At 39.5% G+C, this 22,992-nt stretch overlaps 1 protein-coding gene across 4 annotated transcripts; it reads right to left on the reverse strand.

The window, feature by feature from the left end:
* Positions 1-1,627: 1,627 nt before the first annotated feature.
* On the reverse strand, positions 1,628-20,864 carry LOC133296594 (suppressor of mec-8 and unc-52 protein homolog 1-like). Of its 4 annotated transcripts, XM_061495614.1 has the most exons (6): positions 20,779-20,864; positions 20,253-20,462; positions 16,632-17,021; positions 16,199-16,247; positions 2,891-2,976; positions 1,628-2,775 (listed from the first exon to the last, which is right to left on the reverse strand). In XM_061495614.1, the coding sequence occupies exons 3-6, from the start codon at positions 16,647-16,649 to the stop codon at positions 2,596-2,598; spliced, it is 333 nt and encodes a 110-aa protein (XP_061351598.1). In that variant the 5' UTR covers positions 16,650-17,021; positions 20,253-20,462; positions 20,779-20,864; the 3' UTR covers positions 1,628-2,595. The 4 variants fall into 4 exon arrangements, 3 of the variants coding, with proteins under 3 accessions (XP_061351598.1, XP_061351597.1, XP_061351599.1); XM_061495613.1 differs by lacking the exon at positions 16,632-17,021 and having other exon boundaries at positions 1,629-2,775; XR_009749527.1 differs by lacking the exons at positions 2,891-2,976; positions 16,632-17,021 and having other exon boundaries at positions 1,632-2,775.
* Between the last annotated feature and the right edge of the window lie 2,128 nt (positions 20,865-22,992).

A 22,992-nucleotide genomic window follows, 5' to 3' on the forward strand; every position in this document is an offset into this window, starting at 1 on the left:
AAGGCTCTCCACTCAATAAAAGAAGAAAATTTGCATAATGTCACTAACTAAACAAGACTATAAGGTTTAACACTGCCTTAATTTTAGAAGCGGGTTGCAAAGATGATGTAGATTAATGATTTTCTTCTTCGTCGTCGTCCACTTCAATTGAAGCTTCTTCGTCTTCCTCTTTAGATAAAGCTGCTACTTCTTCTTCTTCTTCATGCAACGAGGCCATGGATGATTCAGTTGAAGGATGTATGATTATGCATGAATGATGCATGATCATTTGTTATCACGCATGATCATGGATCCTTCATGCATATTTAAGATTTAGGGGTTAAGGTTTAGGTGAAGTTTACAAATTGTGAGATATAAATTAAAATAACTTAATCACACAAATAGTTTTTTTTTCAAACAATTGTTCTTAAACCATATACAATCACAGGATTTAAGGGTTATGGGATAAGTGTTAGGGGTTTAGGGTATAGGATTTTAGGGTCTAGGGTCAAGGGTTTAGAGTTCAGGGACATTACGACCTGTAGAATGTCAACTTGGTTGTGGACAATCCACTTAGCAATGGTTACTACTTTTCTCTATAAGATTTAACATCAAGTTAAATCTTACTTCTCTATATGAATTAAAATGAAAATAAATTATTCTTTTGAAAAAAAGATATATAGTGAATACATCTGATGTATAGAATAAACACTCAAGGTGAATGTTAGTATCCTAGAATAATGGAAAATTTAACAGTATAGAACTTGCGAAAATTTGATAAACCTGTTACAATTTCATTCAGAATCAATATTGCCCCCTCCTTACTTACAAAAAAAAAAAAAATCTTGATATTATTCTTTTCCTATGAGATAATTTTATCTCCTACACACATAACAATGTATGGGACCTATGTAAGATCATATGGAGAGAAAAGAAAAGAAAAAATATAAGCCTTATACACTTTTATATATATGTAAAAAATAATTTTATCTCGTGTAACATGATAAACATTAATTCCATTATTCCTTTATAGATTTTTTTTTCTTTCTCCAAATGGTTTTGTCCATTGAAACCCATTCTTAATGCTATTACAAATTTTGATTCATTTGTCCAATTTGCCCTTCTTTAAAAATCAATAAACCATTACCCAGCCAATCTTGAGCGTCACCAAATTGTGAATGGGAGTTTTGTGTCATTTGAGTTTCTTATTCGTCAAAACCAAGCCTGGATCACCGCAATGTTTCGGGAACTGGTGGCCCTGGGAGTGTAACGTGGAGGAAATCCAGCATCCAACTCCACCAAGAACCGCGACAAGAGATTTTTGCGATTAGTGTTTTGATGTTGCCATTGCTAGTCTAATATTTGAATCAGATGCCAACAATTATTGGATCACATTTTTTCAACCAATAACCAACTAGTTCATTGCCTCAATTTAGTGAGTACAATTTGTCCTATTATTCCTGGTCTTATGAGACAAATTACTTGTGTACAACTTAAGTCATTTGGAAGAAAGCAAAAACGAGATTCTGGATATGAGAATGCTTGCACACATTGGTTGGCTTAATACAAAGATCTTCAATGGCCAAGTTTTACTTGGCTATGATCACTATTAAATATGTAAGAAAGCAGTTCAGTGGTTGTAACAAAAAGGTCACGTGGGCTAATAGCAAAGCTGACTGCTAGGGTGCAGGAAAATAAATCTAGGAGGTGCAGTACTATAGTAATGCATCAATTCAACAAACATCTTATATATTACAGCACATTACAGAAAGCTAACACACAGGAGTGTTCACTCTAAGAATGTATGATACATTGATGTGTCATAGTTGACAATGCCAGATACAGTGCAGGCGGCAGACCCAAAAAGCATTATAGTGAAATAGCCAACACACCAAAGATAATGGATACAAGATAAACAATTCATACTACATACATGTAAATACTCAAAAATAAAACATAACCCAAATTAAAGACATACATCATTAATAATCCAAAGTCATAGTCTGGATACACATCACCATCAATCTAAAGAATAATTAAAAAGTCAATAACAAAAGTCAAGAGGCATAATGAGGAAAAAAAGACATTGCACGTTATCACTTATTCAAAAAAAAAAAGGCAGAGCTATGCAAAAGAGGAAGAAGCTGGGAATGGATAAGCTGAGCAAAACAGAGGGACAGAGCAAAGACCTGAGAAGAGAGGCCGAGGCTGCCAAAAATCGGACAGATTTGACCGAAAAATGCTTGGCTGCTGGGTGGTAGTCGGAATACGAACACCTGAGGTACAGAGGGTGGGGCTGCTGGGTTTTTTTATGTATAAAAGAATTCTAACCCGAAAATCCTTTTGATCCAAAAAAGGGGTGTAAATTAAAATCACAAAAATCTCCCTAAACAAATGAGTGGGTAATAGAAAAAGAATGGACAAAACAGGTATTTCATTCTTATTCAGAATTGAGGTTGACTGGCTGTTATAGAACTTAAAGAGGCCAGAGGCCGCTCTGCCCTGCATATCTGCTGTAGCAGCTTGATTTACTGCTATTAACTACTCTGTCACGCTTCACAGAGACTACAATCATAAATTCACCAAATGAATGTTTTTCTGAAGCACAGCGCAGTTCTATTTCCCCGTGATATCATCAGAGCGATGTTGATCAGTATTATATGTGCATGAAGGTTGGCCATGCAGCCTTAAATGCAGATATGTAATACTCACTTTAATCTTTCCATCTTGTGACCCAGATGCAAGCATCTCCGAATCCCTGCTAAAGTCTACACAAAGCACAGCATCGAATACTTCCTGCAAGTTAATAAAATCAGAAAATGTCAAAGGCAAAAATGACTATACTTATGGTACACTAAGAAATTTTCTTTCATAAAGAACAAAGATAACTAATGTCACAGCAAAAGATTACATTTTGAGGTGAAAGTTGAAATGGATCCAAAATTGGCAGCAGTGATCTGAGAGTATGTAGTATCTTTTCCACAGCACTAAATGCATCTATAAATGTAAAAGTGCCTGGTTATAGAGACATGGAGACTAACAAAATCTTACCTCGGAATGATATCATATCAGTCAAATAGCTACTTCCAAATTCATTCACCATCACATACAAGACATTTATTCTACGCAGGTAAAACAGTTCATATAAAAACTAACTCACATCTGTCTGGTACTGGAGATCTTTTTTTAGTTTTAATTGAAAGAAATATTTTTATATAATTGAACTGTGTAATATCTGTACAAGAGTTCTCTATTTAAAAAGACTAAAAGACCTAATGGGCTAAGCCCAAATACACTTCTAGAGTATTCTAACTATTACAAAATAATAATCAAATAATTCTAATATTTACAATACTTCTCCTTAAGCTGAAGAATAGATATTTATCATTCCTACCTTAGTAATAAGTTCTTGAAATCTATCATTAGGGAGACCCTTAGTTAAGACATCAGCCAATTAACGACAAGAAGGAATATATGTAGTGATTAGTAAACTGTCTAATTTCTCTTTAATGAAAAGTGGAAATCAATCTCAATATGTTTGGTTCGATCGTGTTGAACTGGATTGTGAGCTATACAGATAGTTGTTATCACAAAATAATTTCATAGATCCTTCATATCACACCTTGAGATAATCAAGAATGATTTTCAGCCTAATAACTCATAGATACCTTGAGCCATAGTTCGAAATTCTGCTTCTGCATTTGACCTAGCAACCACATTTTGCTTTTTACTTCTCCATGTTATAAGATTTCCACAGAGAAACATACAATAGCCCGAAGTAGACCGTCGGTCGGTCATGGATCCAGCGTAATCGGCGTCTATATAAACTTCTAAGGATAGGTTTCCTCCTCTCTGGAACAATATTTTTCTACCTGATGTGCCTTTCAGATATTGGAGAATTTTGTCCACAGCTCGAAGTGTTCCTCCCTCAGATCATGCATAAATTGACTAACAACACTAACTGCATAAGCTAGATCAGGTCTAATATGAGCTAGATATATCAATATATCAATCTTTCAACTATTCGTTGATATTGTCTTTTATCAACTGGAGAGCTCTCATTTTCACTTTCTAGTCTGTGATTCGGCTCAATCGGAGTACTGGAAGGTTTACACCCCTGCTTCTTTAAGGAGGTCAAGAACATATTTCCTTTGACAAATAAATATCCCTTGCTTTGAATGAGCAACTTCTATCCCAAGAAAATATCTCAGTTTTCCAAGATCTTTAACTTCAAATTTAGCCGTCAATTTTTTTTTCAGAGCACATTTCTCGCCTATATCATCCCCTGTTATAATAATGTCATCAACATAAACTAGAAGGATAATGGTCTTACACTGAGAATGTTTAAAGAAAAGTGTATGATCCCTTTAACTTTGCTTGTATCCCAATGAAAGCATAATTTTGGTAAATCTTCCAAACCAAGCACGCGGGGATTGCTTCAAGCCATACAACGCCTTCTTTAACATGCAAACTTTATTATCTCCATTTGTAGAGTTAAATCTTGGTGGAATCTCCGTGTAAATCTTCTCTTCTAATTCACCATTGAGGAAAGCATTTTTCACATCAAATTGATTCAAATCCCAGCTAAAATGAGCAGCAAAGGACAATAGAACTCTTACAGTGTTCATTTTGGCCATTGGAGCAAGTGTTTCTTCGTAATCAATGCCATAGGTCTATGTGTATCTCTTGGCTACCAATCGAGCTTTATACCTCTCAATAGTCCAATCAGAATTATACTTCAGAGTATACACCCATCTGCACCCTACCGTCCTTTTTCCATTTGGCCTGCCAACAACTTCCCATGTATTATTCTTCTACAATGCATTCATCTCCTCACGCATGGCTAGAACCCAATTATCATTCTTTAATGTTTCATGTACTGATTTCGGGATTGAAATGGAGTCTAGTGCTGTAATAAAGCTTCTATGTTGCTTAGAGAGATTCTTAGAGAAGACAAAATGAGAAATAAGGTATTGGGTACAAAACCTTTTCCCTTTCCTTACAGCAATGGGTAAGTCATCAGAATTAATATCAGGCTCAGGAATAAAAGAAGTAGTGTGTTCAGTACTTACCAGCGGTTTAGGCGATTGCAGTTGCTGGTGGAGCAGTGTGGGTTGTTTCTTCCTTTGGTACAACAGTTCTGGTGTCCCAATTTTGCGTACTTTCTATCTATCAATAAGAGGCATGTCACATGAAGAATCAGATGAATTTTCAGCCTCAGCAATCAAGTCTTCCTTCTCATTGTCATGTAAGGTAACTCCTAAAGTAGAAGATGTAGGTGACAGAAAGCGAGACTTAGACTCGGAGAAAATGGATGAAGCTTCTATATTGTTCTCCCCCTGAAGCTGAAGGTGTAGACTAGAAAAGAAGATTTTGTATATGATTGAATTGTATCATATTTGTACAAGAGTTCTCTATTTAAAGAGACTAAAAAACCTAATGGGCTAAGCCCAAATACAATGATAGAGTATTCTATTACAAAATAATAATAAAATAATTCTATTATTTACAATACTCCCCCTCAAGCTGAGGAATGGATATTTATCACTCACAGCTTGGTAGTAAGTTCCTGAAATCTATCATTAGGAAGACCCTTGGTTAAGAAATCAACCAATTGACGACCAGAAGGAATATATGGAGTAGTGATCAGTCCACTGTCTAATTTCTCTTTAATGAAGTGGCGATCAATCTCAGTATGTTTGGTTTGATCGTGTTGAACTGGATTGTGGGCTATACAAATAGCTGACTTGTTATCACAAAGTAACTTCATAGATCCTTCATATCTCACCTTCAGATCATCAGCCATAACAACTCACAAATACCTTGAGCCATAGCTCGAAATTCTGCTTCTACACTTGATCTAGCAAAGAAACATAAAATAGCCCGAAGTAGACCGTCGGTCAGTCACAGATCCAGCATAATCCGCGTCTGTATAAACTTCTAAGGATAAGTTTCCTCCTCTCTGGAACAATAGTCCTCTACCTGGTGTGCCTTTCAAATATTGGAGAATCCTGTCCACAACTTGCAAGTGTTTCTCCCTTGGATCATGCATAAATTGACTAACAACACTAACTGCATAAGCTAGATCAGGTCTAGTATGAGCTAGATATATCAATCTGCCCACTATTCGTTGATATTGTCCTTTGTCAACTGGAGAGCTCTCATTTTCACTTCCTAGTCTGTGATTCTGCTTAATCGGAGTACTGGAAGGTTTACACCCAAGTTTTCCTGCTTCTTTAAGGAGGTCAAGAACATACTTCCTTTGACAAATGAATATCCCTTACTTCGAATGAGCAACTTCTATCCCAAGAAAATATCTTTGTTTTCCAAGATCTTTAACTTCAAATTCAGCAGTCAGTCTTTTTTTCAGAGCACATTTCTCACCTATATCATCCCTTGTTATAATAATGTCATCAACATAAACTAGAAGGATAGTGGTCTTACCTTCTTGAGAATGTTTAAAGAAAAGTGTATGATCCCCTTGGCTTTACTTGTATCCCAATGAAAGCATGACTTTGGTAAATCTTCCAAACCAAGCACGCGGGGATTGCTTCAAACCATACAACGCCTTCTTTAACCTGCAAACTTTATTATCTCCATTTGTAGAGTTAAATCTTGATGGAATCTCCATGTAAACTTACTCTTCTAATTCACCATTGAGAAAGGCATTTTTCACATCAAATTGGTTCAAATCCCAGCTAAAATGAGCAGCGAGGGACAATAGAACTCTTACCGTGTTCATTTTGGCCATTGGAGCAAATGTTTCTTCGTAACCAATGTCATAGGTCTGTGTGTATCCCTTGGCTACCAATCGAGCTTTATACCTCTCAAGAGTCCCATCAGAATTATACTTCGGAGTATACACCCATCTGCACCCTACTGTCTTTTTCTCATTTGGCCTGTCAACAACTTCCCATGTATTATTCTTCTCCAATGCATTCATCTCCTCATGCATGGCTTGAACCCAATTATCACCCTTTAATGCTTCATGTACTGATTTCGGGATTGAAATGGAGTCAAGTGTTGTAATAAAACTTCTATGCTGCATAGAAAGATTCTTAGAGGAGACAAAATGAGAAATAGGGTGTTGGGTACAAGACCTTTTCCCTTTTCTTACAGCAAGCAGTTGATCAAATAGGCTGCAATTAATAAGGCTTCTCCCCAGTAAGAGTTAGGTACAGATGTCTGAAACAATAATGCTCTGGTGACTTCAAGCAAATGTCGATTTTTTCTTTCAGCAACCCCATTCTGTTGAGGGGGGTATCCACGCATATGAGCTCATGAATCATACCCTTTTTCAGCAACCCCATTATGTTGAGGGGGGTATCCACGCATATGAGCTCATGAATCATACCCTTATCTGAAAGGGATTGTCACAGACGCTGGTTGACATACTTCGTACCATTGTCAGATCTTAATCTCTTAATACTTTTACCAAACTGTGTCTCAATCATTTGATAAAATCGAATAAACAATTCTGGTACTTCTGACTTGTCTTTCATCAAGAATATCCATGTCACCCGAGTGCAATTATTAATAAAAGAAACAAACCACCTAGCACGTGAAATATTATGTACTTTAAAAGGGCCCCAAACATCTGAATGGATAAGAGTAAAAGGCTCAATGCTCTTTATTGAACTTGAAGGAAAGAGCACGCGGTGGTGTTTCGCAAGCTCACAAACATCACAATGGAAGGAGTCAATTGCCTGATCCTTAAACAAAGAAGGAAACATTGACTTCAATAAGCCAAATGACGGGTGCCCCAGGCGTTTGTGATGAAGCCAAATCTGTGAGAATGAAGTAGACGGGTAATGACTCATCAATAATTGATTCCTGGTATCCCTTATAGCATGCTCTGGAATGAGATAGTACAACCCGCCTTGCTCCTTAGCAACTCCAACCGTTCTCCCCGTGGCGATATCCTAAATAACACAATGGGTAGGAAAAAAAGTGACAGCACAATTCATGTCAGTTGTAAGCTTATAAGTGGAGATAAGATTGGTAGAGAGCTGATGTGCCTCTGGAAAGTGCAGTTTTTCAAGCTGAAATTGATAAGAATTGAGTCATAAAAGAGCAATTTATATACATATTTGCTTACTATATTGATTCTTTTCATATCAATGATATTTCTCACCTATTGGTTGTGTTTATATAGGTAGAAGAAGTGAAAACTACAAAATTGTAAAAAAAGCTAGTTGATGCAACTCCACACGGGTGATCCTCAATACAATCTCCAGCAAGTTGGCGCGGACTGGCGCCACAACGGCGCAAACCCGCGCCGGGTGCGAATGTCACAGGGCCGTGGTACAAAAGCCAGAAGGTTGGCGCCACAACAGCGCCAACCCGCGCTGGTTTGCGGAAGGTGCAGTGTGTTTCACAAAATTGGTAGAGATTTGGCGCAGAGTGGAGCCACAACAGCGCCAACCTCTCTTCCTCCCATCTAAGGCTTCGGCCATTCACATGTTAAGGGTAAGGGAACATCAAAAATAGCTTCTAGCCTCCTTCATCGTCTAACTCGTGGAAGTGGACACTTAGAAGAACTCGTGAAACTTAGAAGCAGGAGTGACATATCGGTGGAAGAATCACCATCAAACATCATCCTTGAGGTAAGGTCCCTTAGACTCCATGTTTAAGTTAAGATCTCCCTCTTAAATATTTTCGTGTTATAAAGGCTAAAGGAATACAAACCTTCTTCCCTCGTTCAATTCTTAAGGACTAAAAGAAAGGAAAACCTTGTGGGATTTACATGTTAACCGAAATGTTAGAATGCTATGCATAAACTATGTTGTTAAAATCATTTTCTAAGACCTACATCCTAAAGGGGCCGAACCTATATCTGAGTTATAAACCAAGTGAGTTTTTAGAATCATCTCTTAAGTCTCATTATGTTATTAGGCCGAACCAAAGGTGCAAGGGAAGACTAGAGCCGAGCTCGAACTCTTGGAGAACAAAAAGACAAGACCACTGCGTAAGTGATTTATGGTTGTTGAAGCGGCTACCCTATGGTTGCCACCCCTTTATGTTAAAGTGAGGTTTGACTGCAATATGTTATATGATGCATTACATGATATGTTTGGTTGTTTGAAACTAATGTTTATTCATGCAAGTTTTGTAAGATGGCCTGTGCACTAATACCACAGAGACAACCTGACGAGGACCCTGGGTATTCGTCCATAAGACCATGGAGAGTAATTGCCATGGCAGGATTGGTATGATGATATGAAAACATGATTATTTTCCAAACTATGCTTCAAATGTTTTGCCATTCTATTATTGTATATGTTATTATATGACAATTGCAGGAGTAAGCATCATGGTTTGGAGGTTGCTCCAATTGTGAGTCCTTACTGAGACCCCCAATCTCACCCCTCTTTGGGGAAACCCACTTTCAGGAAAAAAATGACTAATTGGGTAAGGCAGGGACAGAGGTTGGTGCGGATTGAAGACGAACCTGCGCAGCCACGTGCAGTTAATGATGACTCCAAACTATTGGAGAAATTTATGAACTTACTATCTGAAGGAAAGTTTTTGGAGGCAGACTATATTATATCTGCTCTAGCTGGGCCCTTGTGGATTGAAGGTTACTTAGTAGTAGTCAAAACTAAAATTATGATCATGTAAGTGAGCCCCTAAATATTTAGGGGCTCACTTACATGATCATAATTTTAGTTTTGACTACTACTAAGTAGGTAGTTACTTAAGTGTCTTATGTGGATAGTCTAAGTGGCATAGTCTATTACAGTCATCCAAATTAGAATTTAAGTACACCCTTAGAAAGGTGCATCTTCAATCCACAAGGGCCCAGCTAGAGCAGATATAATATAGTCTGCCTCCAAAAGCTTTCCTTCAGATAGTAAGTTCATAAATTTCTCCAATAGTTTGGAGTCATCATTAACTGCACGTGGCTGCGCAGGTTCCTCTTCAATCCGCACCAACCTCTTTCCCTGCCTTACCCATTTAGTCATTTTTTTCCTGAAAGTGGGTTTCCCCAAAGAGGGGTGAGATTGGGGGTCTCAGTAAGGACTCACAGTTGGAGCAACCTCCAAACCATGATGCTTACTCCTGCAATTGTCATATAATAACATATACAATAATAGAATGGCAAAACATTTGAAGCATAGTTTGGAAAATAATCATGTTTTCATATCATCATACCAATCCTGCCATGGCAATTACTCTCCATGGTCTTATGGACGAATACCCAAGGTCCTCGTCAGGTTGCCTCTGTGGTATTAGTGCACAGGCCATCTTACAAAACTTGCATGAATAAACATTAGTTCCAAACAACCAAACATATCATGTAATGCATCATATAACATATTGCAGTCAAACCTCACTTTAACATAAAGGGGTGGCAACCATAGGGTAGCCGCTTCAACAACCATAAATCACTTACGCAGTGGTCTTGTCTTTTTGTTCTCCAAGAGTTCGAGCTCGGCTCTAGTCTTCCCTTGCACCTTTGGTTCGGCCTAATAACATAATGGGACTTAAGAGATGATTCTAAAAACTCATTTGGTTTATAACTCACATATAGGTTCGGCCCCTTTAGGATGTAGGTCTTAGAAAATGATTTTAACAACATAGTTTATGCATAGCATTCTAACATTTCGGTTAACATGTAAATCCCACAAGGTTTTCCTTTCTTTTAGTCCTTAAGAATTGAATGAGGGAAGAAGGTTTGTATTCCTTTAGCCTTTATAACACGAAAATATTTAAGAGGGAGATCATAACTTAAACATGGAGTCTAAGGGACCTTACCTCAAGGATGATGTTTGATGGTGATTCTTCCACCGATATGTCACTCCTGCTTCTAAGTTTCACGAGTTCTTCTAAGTGTCCACTTCCACGAGTTAGACGATGAAGGAGGCTAGAAGCTATTTTTGATGTTCCCTTACCCTTAACATGTGAATGGCCGAAGCCTTAGATGGGAGGAAGAGAGGTTGGTTTTTCTTGTGGGTGCTTGTTCCTTGGGAAGAAGGCCGAAGCTTTTGAGAGGGAAAGAGAGAGTGTCTTTGTTTTCCTTTTGTTCCTTGCTAATCGTGAGAGTGTGAGGGAGTGCGTACAGTTGGCTTGGGTCTTTTATTTTATCTAAGTCCTCTAATCATCACACCTAGGAAGGGGAAGGGTTAGGTCTAGGTTGTGTGTGTGGGTTAGCAAATCTCCCACCTTGTTCAAGTGTCATACGCATGGGAGGGACTCTTGCATTTCTTACCTAGAAACCAACTCATCATTAATCACTTGGAAGTGATGCGTATAGGGAGGAGAGTTCTTGCATGTCATGCCTTGGTCAGGGAGATTCATCATTATTTTGGGGAGTGAGGCGCATGGGGAAGAGAGTTCTTGCATGTCATGCCTTGGTTAGGTAGAGTCATCATTATTTTGGGGAGTGAGGCGCATGGGGAAGAGAGTTCTTTGCGTGTACCAAGGTTAGACACTTTAATCATTACTTGGGAAAGGTTGGTTAATGTGTAAAGCTTTTGCCTTTTAACTTTTCATTGTTGAAGTCCTAGAAGAATGTGTCTTTGTGGCTTCCCAATGCATGGGGTTGGGGTCACCTTGAGTGTATCACACTCATCATAAGGTGTGTAAGAACAAGTCTTCCCATTTCATGCTAATTATTGCGCCTAGGGAGATGGAGAAGTTTATGATCCTTAATGTGTTCACCTAGGAAGAAGAAAAGACACTACATGTTTTTCTTGCCTCCATTATGGCCGTAGCTTGTACTTGGGAAGGCCAATTGTTCATTTATTTCTTTTTCCTCATTGGTTGCATATAGTGGCATCCTTTCATCTCATGCCACATCATCACCCATCATAAGTTCATGAACTTGGGCCTTGTTGCTCACATAAAGGGGTCCGCGGTTTTTAGGCTTCTTAAAGAGGTTAGATTTCTTGCATCTGGGCCAAGGCCACACTAGGAAGTGGGTTCGGCCCACTTGGCCTTTTAGGGTTAGATTTCCATTCAAGTTAGTAAATGGGCCAAGACTTATTTTTTTTTATTTATTTATTTTTACCTATTGGTTTCGGCCCAAAGGAGTCTCTTTGGTTGGGCTCACCCTAGGTTGGGCTTAGTCTAATATTATATAACTTCAAGAGCCATGTGTTTGGGCCATTAAGGTCATTACTTGGTGTGGGTTTATCCCATCTTGTGTGGGCAAATTAATTGATGATTATGTTTTTACACATAGTTATTTTATATTTTGATTTTTATTATCTCAGTTTTATTTCTCACTTTTTATTTATTTTTATATAGGTTTTAGCAAGAAAATACAAAAAATCCAAAAAAGAGGAAAATTGATCGTGTCATGGGCCATTTTCCAGAGAAGCCACGCTATATCGCGTGGCCAACCCAGAATTTCCAGATCAGGCTATCATACATTGACTAGAGTGCCCACGCGATACAGCGCAGGATCCCGCGCGATGGAGCGCGGGAAGTACGAAAGTTGCGAATTTATGAGGGTATTTTTGGAAAAGTGGAAGAAATGAGATAAATGTTATGCTCCTTTGGTGTTTGGCAGACACACATGGGTGGAGGCTAGGTTTTGGAGAGTATTTCAGAGAGAATTCATTCTTCTTCATCTTTTTTTGGATCTAATTTCTGTTTTATGTTGGATTCTTGTATAGCTACCATGTCTATGGCTAGCTAAACTCTTTTGTTGTGGTTAGGGTCACAAGCCCTTGTGAACCCCTGATACGATGGATTGAGTTTTTATACTTTTATATATATCTTTTATATTTCGTTTCTACTCTGATCGAATTGATATCATTTTTATTAGAATTGATCAATCTAGTAGTTAATGGTAATTTGGGGATTAGGGCCAACAAGAGGAATCTGCGGCTTTTAATCTAGAAAGGGGGTAGCGGCTTTTAATCTAGAAAGGGGGTAGAACGATGGTATGAATGCGTTCTAGGGATAGACGCATTTTGTATTGCAGACGTTTAATTTATCGATCTCTATGCTTAATTTTATATAGAGCACCTCAAGGAATTAGGGCTCCATATGGGATTAAAGGGTTAATTCATCAAGGAATTGAGGGTTAACTATTGATATTTTATCTGATAAATTGTCTGATTATATTTATATATATTGGTATTTGAAATCAATCCGAAGTAAAAGGCGGGAATCATCGGTGAGTGTTCTCTGACTACAGCGTTTTATCTCATACTCTCTAAACCTTTTTCCTGTGTTAATTCCAATTAATAGAAAATCAAAAATACTTTTTAAATTGCAATTCAATTTCTACACAAATCCTGACATTCGTGTCAAAACGTCTTGAATCTTTTCATTTTAAAAGGATAGATTTTTTTTCTGATATTAGATACACTCCTTGTGGTTTCGACCTTTTCGTATTACTATATTACTTGCGCGATCGGTACACTTGCCGAATAACGTCAGTATCCACGCATGTGAGCTCATGAATCATACCCTTATCTAAAACGAATTGTGATAGCCGCTGGTTGACGTACTCCGTACCATTGTCAGATCTTAATCACTTAATACTTTTACCAAACTGTGTCTCGATCATTTGATAAAATCGAATAAATAATTCTGGTACTTTTGACTTGTCTTTCATCAAGAATATCCATGTCACCCGAGTGCAATCATCAATAAAAGAAACAAACCACCTAGCACCTGGAATATTATGTACTTTAGAAGGGCCCTAAACATCAGAATGGAAAAGAGTAAAAGGCTCAATACTCTTTATTGAACTTGAAGGAAAGGGCATACGGTGGTGTTTCGCAAGCTCACAAACATCACAATGGAAGCAGTCAATTGACTGATCCTTAAACAAAGAAGGAAACATTGACTTCAATAAGCCAAATGATGGGTGCCCCAGGCGTCTGTGATGAAGCCAAATCTGTGTGAATGAAGTAGACAGGTGATGACTCATCAATAATTGATTGGAATCGTCAGAATCCTAATGCAAATTTGAGTGGGCTTCGAGGATGTGCACTCTTGATTGGAATCGTCAGAATCCTAATGTAAATTTGTGGGATTTTACTAAAGCATTTATAAGTAAATATCTACCTGAGATTTGTTTGGTAGACAAAGAGGAAGAATCGGAGCATCCAAAACTAGTAGAGAAAGAAAAACAGAATTCCACTCAAGGAGATAAGGAAGGAATAACACCTCCAAAATCAGATACAACAATTGATGGTGATGGAAATGATGTTGTAAAAAGGAGGGAAAAAATTAATAATAAAAATGTAGAACAACAAGAGAAAAAGGAGAAAAGGCAAAAATCGAAAATTAAAAAAAAAAAAAAACAGAGAAGAAGAAAAAAGAAGCATAGAAGAAATCAAAAAAGAAAAAAAAGGACAAGGAAAAATCAAAGGAAAAAGAAAAAGAAGATGAAGAACAACCAAAGAAAGCAAAAGAAAAAGAAAACAAAACTGAAGAACCAGAGAAGGAAGATGCAGAAAAGGAAGACGCAGCAGAAGCAAAAACAGTTGAAGATGAAGAAAAGGCTGAAGCAATAGAAGGAAAAAACAGAAGAAATAGAAGATGAAGAAGTCAGATCTGGAATAGGGAGACGACAACAGATCTAGAACTGACAGGGAGACTACGCGCGAACAGTGGCAACGACCACAAACGGTGGCAGGGGAGGCGGCACAAGGAGCTCAGGCCATCGGCTTTGCTGTTCACTGGAGAAGATCACTGACAAAGACGTGTTGCAGACCAGGCATGCTTGACCAGGGACAACCCAAAGAAACAGAAGAAGAAGTAGGAGGATAGGAAGAAGACGAAGAGGAAGAAGCCGAAAAAATACAAGGAAAAGAAAGAAAGGCATACCTGCAGTGTGAAAAAGATGTCAAACAGAAGAAGAGATAAGAAGGGCAGAGATGGTATTTCAGAAATTGGGTCAATTTTTTGACCTAATGGGCCAAGCCCAAACGAATGAATTAGAAGGAAAAAAAGGGGCTTTGTCCATCCTATAAAAATAACTTCAGCAAGCTTGTTGGACCAAGTCCCAAAATTTAAAGTGATTAAATCTGAATGTGTTGAAAATAGTCATGAGCCTAGGAAAAAACAAGCCACATGGACCAGAATCAGTGGATCAACTAAACATAATACACATGTGTGTAACTTGGTCTATATGCTTTAAGCAATGGGATCCAGGTGGACTCTAGTCTCTTCTTTCACCTTGAGGACATGGTGAGTTTTGAAGGGGGAGTATTTATGGGCCTAAAAGTGAGTGGGTTAGTTAGTTAGTTAGTTATTCTAGAATATTCTGTGAGTAGGATAAAAGGAAGGGAGGTGTTGACAGTGGGAAGCATGTATTGAGTGGGATTTGGGGAAAGATCCCTTGGGATCTCTTTGGAGCCTAGATGTGTTGGTTTTGGAGAGTGAGGTCTTTTAGGTTTATTTTCTGCATTTTATCTTGGATTAGTATTTGTAATCTCTTGATTTAGTAAATACAGTGCTATAATTTTTTGGGTTCCATTATTTTCTCAATTATATTTTTCTTTCACCATCCCAACAAATGTGTACAAAAACAAGCTGAAAGAAAAGACACATCCTCCTAAAAAGACAAAGTCACCTAATCTAGTTTCAAATCAAAAGAGAACAAACAAGGATAGCCTAGAAATAAAACACCAAAAATGAGACAAGGGACAATCATAACAGTTGAGCTATAAGCAACCTAATAATCCACATTAATGCCAGACAACATGCTGTCAAAAGCAATTTCAAAGACTTGTAACAAAGACACTGTCCTCAAAAGTCATAAGTTCTTCAGGAACCTTTTCTAAGACATTTCAAAGTCAGGTGTGCAGTATGTCAAACGGGCTATGCAAGAATCATCTCCCACTTGTCGATATTGTTACAATTGATTTCAATTCATTAACTTATCATGGTTTAGTACCCATAGTATTTCTGGTATTGTGGCCACTCCAAAATCCACTATACCACTATCGTGTTTATTTTTGTAATTTCAACAACTAGTTATATTGAGACAGTTAAAAGGAAGACGGAAAAAATCATTATCAAGCTGTAACTTCACTAGTAAAAAGCAAGTTCTTAACTCAAACATTTTCAATCAAGAATATTAAAATAAAAACCCGAAAATGAGAACTCCAATAACAAACTTATAGCTACCCAATGAAAGACAAAAATTTATCACTTCAAATCAAGAAACAGATATTAATAACAATCACAAAATTAATATCACAATTCACAATTAGACATAGTAATTGCTATAAAAGTGAAAGACAAAAACCTTGGGCTATTAGCACACGACGCTTCTCTTTTGTTGAGTCATGATAAGCCTGTCACATTGGATGCAAGTTATAAACACTAGGATAAAGAAACAAAAACAAGAGGTTCAATAAAAATCAATCCCTAATCCATGGCTAGAAATAAAGCATCGTAGCTCATTCTATAGTACTAATTTTTCCAAGAATAATCACCCCTTAATCATTTTTTACCTCAGTTAATAAATCTCTAAATTTAAAATGCAAATTACCCCATTCCTTTCCTTCCAAAGCCATCAATCCAAACACACCCTAAAATAATGGAAAACTAAGGAGGCAAAAAGGCTGCCCAATCTGCATATCAAAGATAGCAGCTCCATTGATGCATCTATCAACATGACAACAAGGAGAAGCCAAAAAAGTAACTATCTTGAATCAACTTTGGGGCCAAGGAAGCACCTTTAAACATACAAGCATTCTGCTCCAACCATAATATGCACCAAAAGACTGCAAAGGCTACTCACAACATTCAAATTTCCTCTCCTTAATTTTCCACACACAACATTCAAGTATGGTCATGACATTATGACATGTTGGCACCGTTTTGATGAGGACTTTGACCGAAACCTTCCTCCACCTGAAGTCTCAGCTAATAATCAGTATTTTGTGTAGACACAGCAATCACAGAATCAGCCAAGGTCTTATCAGTATGTCAAACCTGCTACAGCAGCACCACAAGCTATGATTGCAACTCAACCAGCGTTGCTGCCTACACCCACAGCTGCTCCAGCAATTGAATGGTTTCCAAATTCAGTTGCCTCTCATCATGTCACAGCTAGTCCAGCAAATCTGATGCAAAGCAATTAAGTGGTTCAGACAATTTCTGATTGGTAATGGACAAGGTCTGGCGATTAAAGCTGTTGGTTCATCTAATTTTTCATCACCTTATGACTCAAGTAAACGTTTGCACCTTAAAACCTTTTGTTAGTTCCATTTATTATGAAGAATCTAATGAGTGTTAGTCAATTTGCACGTGATAATTCAGTTTATTTTGTTAGTCAATTTGCACGTGATAATTCAGTTTATTTTGAATTTCACCCACATGTGTGCTTTGTTAAATCCCAAGAATCCCACCAATTTGCACCGCAACGCAACTCCGCTATAGCACGCTAAAGCGGGAATATTCACAAGTATGGTTCGAACTGTGCAAGGAGTGCCTCCAACTCTACTTGTTGTTCCTGGTCCAATGTGTCAATCCCTTGTTGCGCTTCATGTGGTAGCTTTTCTCCCTTTTGCTGTTCCTCTAAAGACTCTGTGTGATGTAGCACTTGCTGTAAGAGAAATTCTTGAGACTGATCTTGATGTTGATAACCCTTCAAGACCACCACCTGTTTGTCCATCCTGAAACTCATCACTTTGTCCCTCCAATTTAAGTACACTCCACCTAAACTTTCAAGCCATTCCCATGCCAAGAATGAGATCCACTCCTCCTATATACATTGCATAGGCTCCTATCTCCTGCCTATAATTTCCAAGTTGCGGATTTATAACGTGATAGCGACCAACCGTTGGTTGGTTACTCCCATCTCCAAGGTTGACACTGGATTTACTGGTTTCCAGCAATGGTAAATTCAAGTTTGTCACCAATTCAGTGGTGACATAGTTGTGGCTTGCTCCTGTGTCAATGAGAACAAGGATGGGATGCTCTTCCAACTTCCCTTCGATCTTCATTGTTTTGGATTGCAGTACCTTAGTAGAAGTTAGACCATGATAGTCAAGACAATTGCAAACCAACTCCTCTCCCACTAATTTTTCATCCTCTTCCTTAGCAAGCAATGAGTCAGCCTAGCCTAATAAGTCTCCATCCTCCCATTATCAATAGTCTTAATTGTTTATCCAGGCATTGATGAGTCGGGGGAAACTTCTGGCCACACTTAAAAAATAACCCATTTGCTCTCCTTTCCATCAACTCCTGGTAAGTTAAATTACGGACCCCCTTACTGGTATTGCCCACTTGCTGGCTTTCAGTTTTGGAAGAGCAACTAGTGACCTGTTGCGATATCGTTGGCTTGTTAGTGAAGCCTTTACCCGTACCTAACTCCATAGTCTTCGATCGTCCTGCATTGGCTAGAGTTATTGTAGTCACCTTGCGAAAGAGCTTTGATCTCTTCCTCCAACATGTGACTTGGAGCTGTTAATGACTCCCAACTTCCTTTCTGCAACCCTTGAGATTGCAATCATCCTATATCCGTTCTTTTTTTTTTTTTTGGGGGGGGGGGGGAGGGTCACATTGGAGTACCTTCAGCCTAATATCTTCTCTCAACCCTACAAGAAATAGCCCAATGTATTGCTCTTCAGGCATTGGAGGTACCTGGGCAGCCAACATCTCAAAATCATCAATGTAATCATCCACTGAACTAGTTTGGGTTAGGACCTTAAGCTATGAGAACGGATTCCCAAAATGATTCTCCCCATACCTGTCAAACAAGGCATGTTTGAACTTCTCCCAGTCAAAAGAAGGATTAGATTCCCAAAAACAGTAGAATACACAGCAAGAGTACACAATGAGCAAGATGCTCCCAACCTGAAGATATTTCTTCAAGTCCTCTGCATAAGCAGCCTAGAGAAAAATATTAAAAAGACATGCATAAATTCCTAACTTACATTCTACTCCTATAAAAGCTTCCTACACTACCATCTCTTTCCACAACTGCCCACTACCCCAGCCAATAACTACCCCCCACTAACATTTTCCTCAACCATTCCCTCAACCTCTGTTTGACTTGACTTGTTCCTGTGGCTGTAAAACTACTTGAAAGGTTGTAGCTTATGTGATAATTGTTGAGGGGCTGGATACCCATCAGAATTAGTCTCTAAAAAGCAAAGTAACCATTTAATTTCAAAACCTGACAACCAATCACAGAAGCATAGGAAATACCTCACAAAACTTAAATAGAAAGTACATTTAAGGAAGTGTCACATTTGATTACCATGTTCTTATCAAAGTACTTCTAACCTCATTTGGGTCAAAATAAGTTCAAACTAGGACATGCTCAAGACGCAAATATCTTTCAGGTTGCTCTTGTTTCATGACACCCATCACCTGTGTTTTCCTTAAAATTGTGCGTGCAGTATACAGTTCTCGAAATTCAATCATTTCTAATAAAATATGCAACCATGTCAATGAAATTTAAATCCATTTGAAATATCACTAAATTTACTGAAACAAATAATATTATTAGGGTGTTAAGAAGATCAAGCGATATAGAGTGCAGCAGTAAACAAATAGCAACAGCTGCTGCTGAAAGACAATTCATAAATATCCCAAAGCCCCCCCTCCGGCCATGTCCAATAAAAATCTTCAGCATTTGCTCCACTCAATACACTTTATCCCCTCATGAGGACAATGGCATTAATGACTGAAACTAGCTGCTTTTCTGGAAATGGGTTAACAAGAATTTGTATTTAGCCAACCAGGGGAAGTCACACAATTCTACCCGAGTAAATGAGGTAAAAGTTATTAAACCACTCACTTACATCACAAAAAAATAAATAAATTACAAATCTCCACAAAAAATTCCGTTCCTTTTTCAAAAAGCCAATCAAAATAAAGATATTCTAAAGTTTTGAGGGACACGACCAAACCTCTTCACTAACATTGAAAAACAAATGATTATGAGGCTAAAAGCTAGTGAACTAGCTACTGGAACACATAAAACATGTCAAGAAATGATGGTAAAAAACCCAATATCTGACGGGCTACTACTTGCTAATGCTGACCAACAACATAGTTAGGTTAGGCAGATTGATTAAGCAAAACATTCAGCACCGGTGATTGTGAATCACTTCTTTTTCCAATTCCTCGGTGAATTGCATCACTACTTTAACCCTCCATAACCTCTATTTCAACGCTTCAGCTTCCTTTTTCCTTATTCCGCACCCTTTTCCTTCTCTACAATTTCTCCAACCATATTTCTCAACTAAAACATTTCATATAAATGACAGGATTTAAAAGATGTTCACAAGTTAAAAAGTCCATAAACAGCATTGAACTTTGTGATAGAGGGAATATACGAATACCTGCTCATATAAATCTTCCAATTTATCCGGGGAAGCTTGAGTTGAGAAAATTGAGGCAATATTGCATCCCATCTTCCACTAATAATATCAGCAACAAAGGTTTCAACGCTATCCATAGTATTCAGGGAAACCTGGCACTCATTCTGTAGCGTCTGAAAAGTCTGATGCAAGGAATTTTCTTTGCAAAACTGAAGCACAATTTTGATGACACTGCAAAGGGAAAAACAAAAAAAATTAACAATAAAAGATAATACACAAAAAGGAATCTATCGTTCGACAGAAGCATAAATTGAGTTACAACTACACATGCCAAACACCTAACTAAATTGAAACATGAGATTTTACGTTATGAAAGATTGAGGAAAATTAATAAACGAAGAAAGTATATTTTGATGACACTGCAAACTTTTGTTTCCAACAAGCAGCAAACAATTGTACTCTGTTATGCAACAAATCGAAAATGAAACATTAAACTTACTCCTAAATACAAATATGGTGGATCACAGGTTTAGAAAACGAAACTTACTCTCGAGCTTCGATCTCAAGCGTAGACATTGCTCCTATATCTCACTCAGAGAGACTATGGGTATGTAGGGTTTTGGTGTTCCACGTTTATTCAACGACAAGGTCACGGAAAAGTGGACTAGGTATTGGCTATTGGGTAATGGTATACGGGCCAGCCTCGAGTGGTTTGGGCTATGCTGGCCGTTTAACTAATGAATTAGGGAACTCATTATTAGTTCAGCCCTTAAAAAAATTGTCTCGTTTGTTAATTTTCTTTTCTTTTCTTCTGAATTATTATTTCCAGCACAATGGATTTCCCAAATTTGTATTCTTATTTTGAGATATAATCACGATGCATTTGAATATTTTTTAAAAAATATTTTTCATTTTTATACGCTGTTCCTTTTTTTTGGTGGTTATTTCTTTTTACTAAAAACTTAGTTTTAAAATTTTAGACATATTTATTAATTTAAAAAAATACCAACAAATGAACTCTCAATCTGCATTATTCTCTAGGAAAAATACAATAAACCCTCTTAGACTTTAGATCTTTTACAAACTTTAAACTCTTTTTAATTAGTTTTTTAAATTATTTTTACACGTGAACTAATTTCTTAAATAATTATTTCTATCGAGGTGCATCCAGGCCCTCAAGGTGCATCGGGGCTAGCTGTGGTGCACCCGGGCTCTTGGAGTGCATCGCGGCTAGTCGTGGTGCACCCGGGGCCTGTCGACAGGGGCTAGTCGTGGTGCATCGGGGCTAGCCGTGGTTTATCACGAGGCCAGTCGAGGTGCACCAGGGCTAGCAGTGATGCACCTGGGGCCTGTTGAGGTGCATCGGAGTGAGTCGTGGTGCACCAAAGGCTACCGGGGTGCACCAGGGCTGGCCGTGGTGCACCAAGGGCCAGCTCGGGTGCACCAGGATGAGTCGTGGTGCACCGGGGGCTTGCCGTGGTGAACCGGAGGCTAACCGTGGTGCACCAAGGGCTAGCCGGGGTGCACCAGGGTGAGCAGTGGTGCACCAAAGGCTAGCGGTGGTGCACTAGGGTGAGCCAAGCTGCACCAAAAGCTAGCCGGGTAGCATCAGGGTGAGCCATGGTGCACCAAGGTGAGTCGTGGTGCTCCAAAGGCTAGCCGGGGTGCACCAGGGTGAGCCGTAGTGCAACGGGGCTAACCATGGTGCGTCCGGGTGAGCCGTGGGGCAACGAGGCTAGCCGTGGTGCGCCAAGTGCACCCAGGGCTAGTCGTGGTGTGCCAGGGTGAGCCGGGTTTCACCCGGGCTAGCCGTGATGCATCGGGGCCAGTGTCGAGGTGCACCAGGGACTAGCTATTGTGCCCATCGGGGTTAGCCGTAGTGCACCATGGGGCTTGTCGAGCTACACTAGGGCTAGCGGTGGTTCACCCGGGACCTGTCGAGTTGCACCAGAGTTCGCCGTGATGCACTAGAGGCTAGCTGTGGTGCCCAAGGAGTGAGTCGTGATGCAACGAGGGTTAGTTGAGGTACACCAGGGTGAGCCGTGGTGCACCACGGGCTAGCCATAGTGAAACACGAGCCAACCTAGGTGCACCACGGGCTAGCCGGGGTGTATCGAAGTGAGCCATGGTGCACAAAGAGCTATCCGGGGAGCATCAGGGGGAGTCGTGGTGCACCAGGGAGAGTCGCGGTGCACCAAGGCCTAGCGATGGTGCACCAGGGGGAGTCGTGGTTCACAATGGCTCGACGTGGTACTGTAGGGGTGAGCCGTGGTGCATTTGGCTAGCTGTGGTGCCCTATGGGTGAGACGTGGTGCACCCGACTAGCCGTGGTGAACTTAGGGCCTGTCGTGGTGCACCGGCGCTAGCCGGGGTGCACCAGGGCTCGCCGGGGTGCACCAAAAGCTAGCGGTGAGCACCAGGGTGAGCCGTGGTGCAGGAGGGGCTAGCCGTAGGGCACCATGGTGAGTCGTGGTGCTCCAAAGGCTAGCCCCTGGTGCACCACGGCTCATCCTGTTGGACCAGGCCTAGCCCCTGGTGCACCACGACTCATTCTGGTCCACCATGGCTCACCTGGTGCACCACGTCTAGCCTCTGGTGCACCACGGCTAACACTAGTCCACCTGGGCTAGCCCTTGGTGCACCACGGCTCATCCGGGTGCACCACGGCTAGCCCTTGGTGCACCACGGCTCATCCTTATCCACCACGGCTCACCCTGGTGCACCACGTCTCATCCTGGTGCAACATCGTGAGCCGTGGTGG

This window comes from Gastrolobium bilobum, unplaced genomic scaffold, assembly GCF_033153095.1.
Source record: "Gastrolobium bilobum isolate Gb01-03AN ecotype WA unplaced genomic scaffold, APGP_CSIRO_Gbil_v1 utg8160, whole genome shotgun sequence".
In the NCBI taxonomy this organism is placed as follows: Eukaryota; Viridiplantae; Streptophyta; class Magnoliopsida; order Fabales; family Fabaceae; genus Gastrolobium; species Gastrolobium bilobum.

What these genes read in the sequence shown, in the direction of transcription:
- LOC133296594 (XM_061495613.1), bottom strand. Translation starts at nt 20,324, where the DNA reads ATGGGATGCAATATTGCCTCAATTTTCTCAACTCAAGCTTCCCCGGAT. An exon ending in TGGAAGATTTATATGAGCAG is followed by an intron (nt 16,248 to 20,252) that starts GTATTCGTATAT and finishes CCAATGTGACAG; the next exon opens with GCTTATCATGACTCAACAAA. An exon ending in TTCAACTTTCACCTCAAAAT is followed by an intron (nt 2,776 to 2,890) that starts GTAATCTTTTGC and finishes ATTAACTTGCAG; the next exon opens with GAAGTATTCGATGCTGTGCT.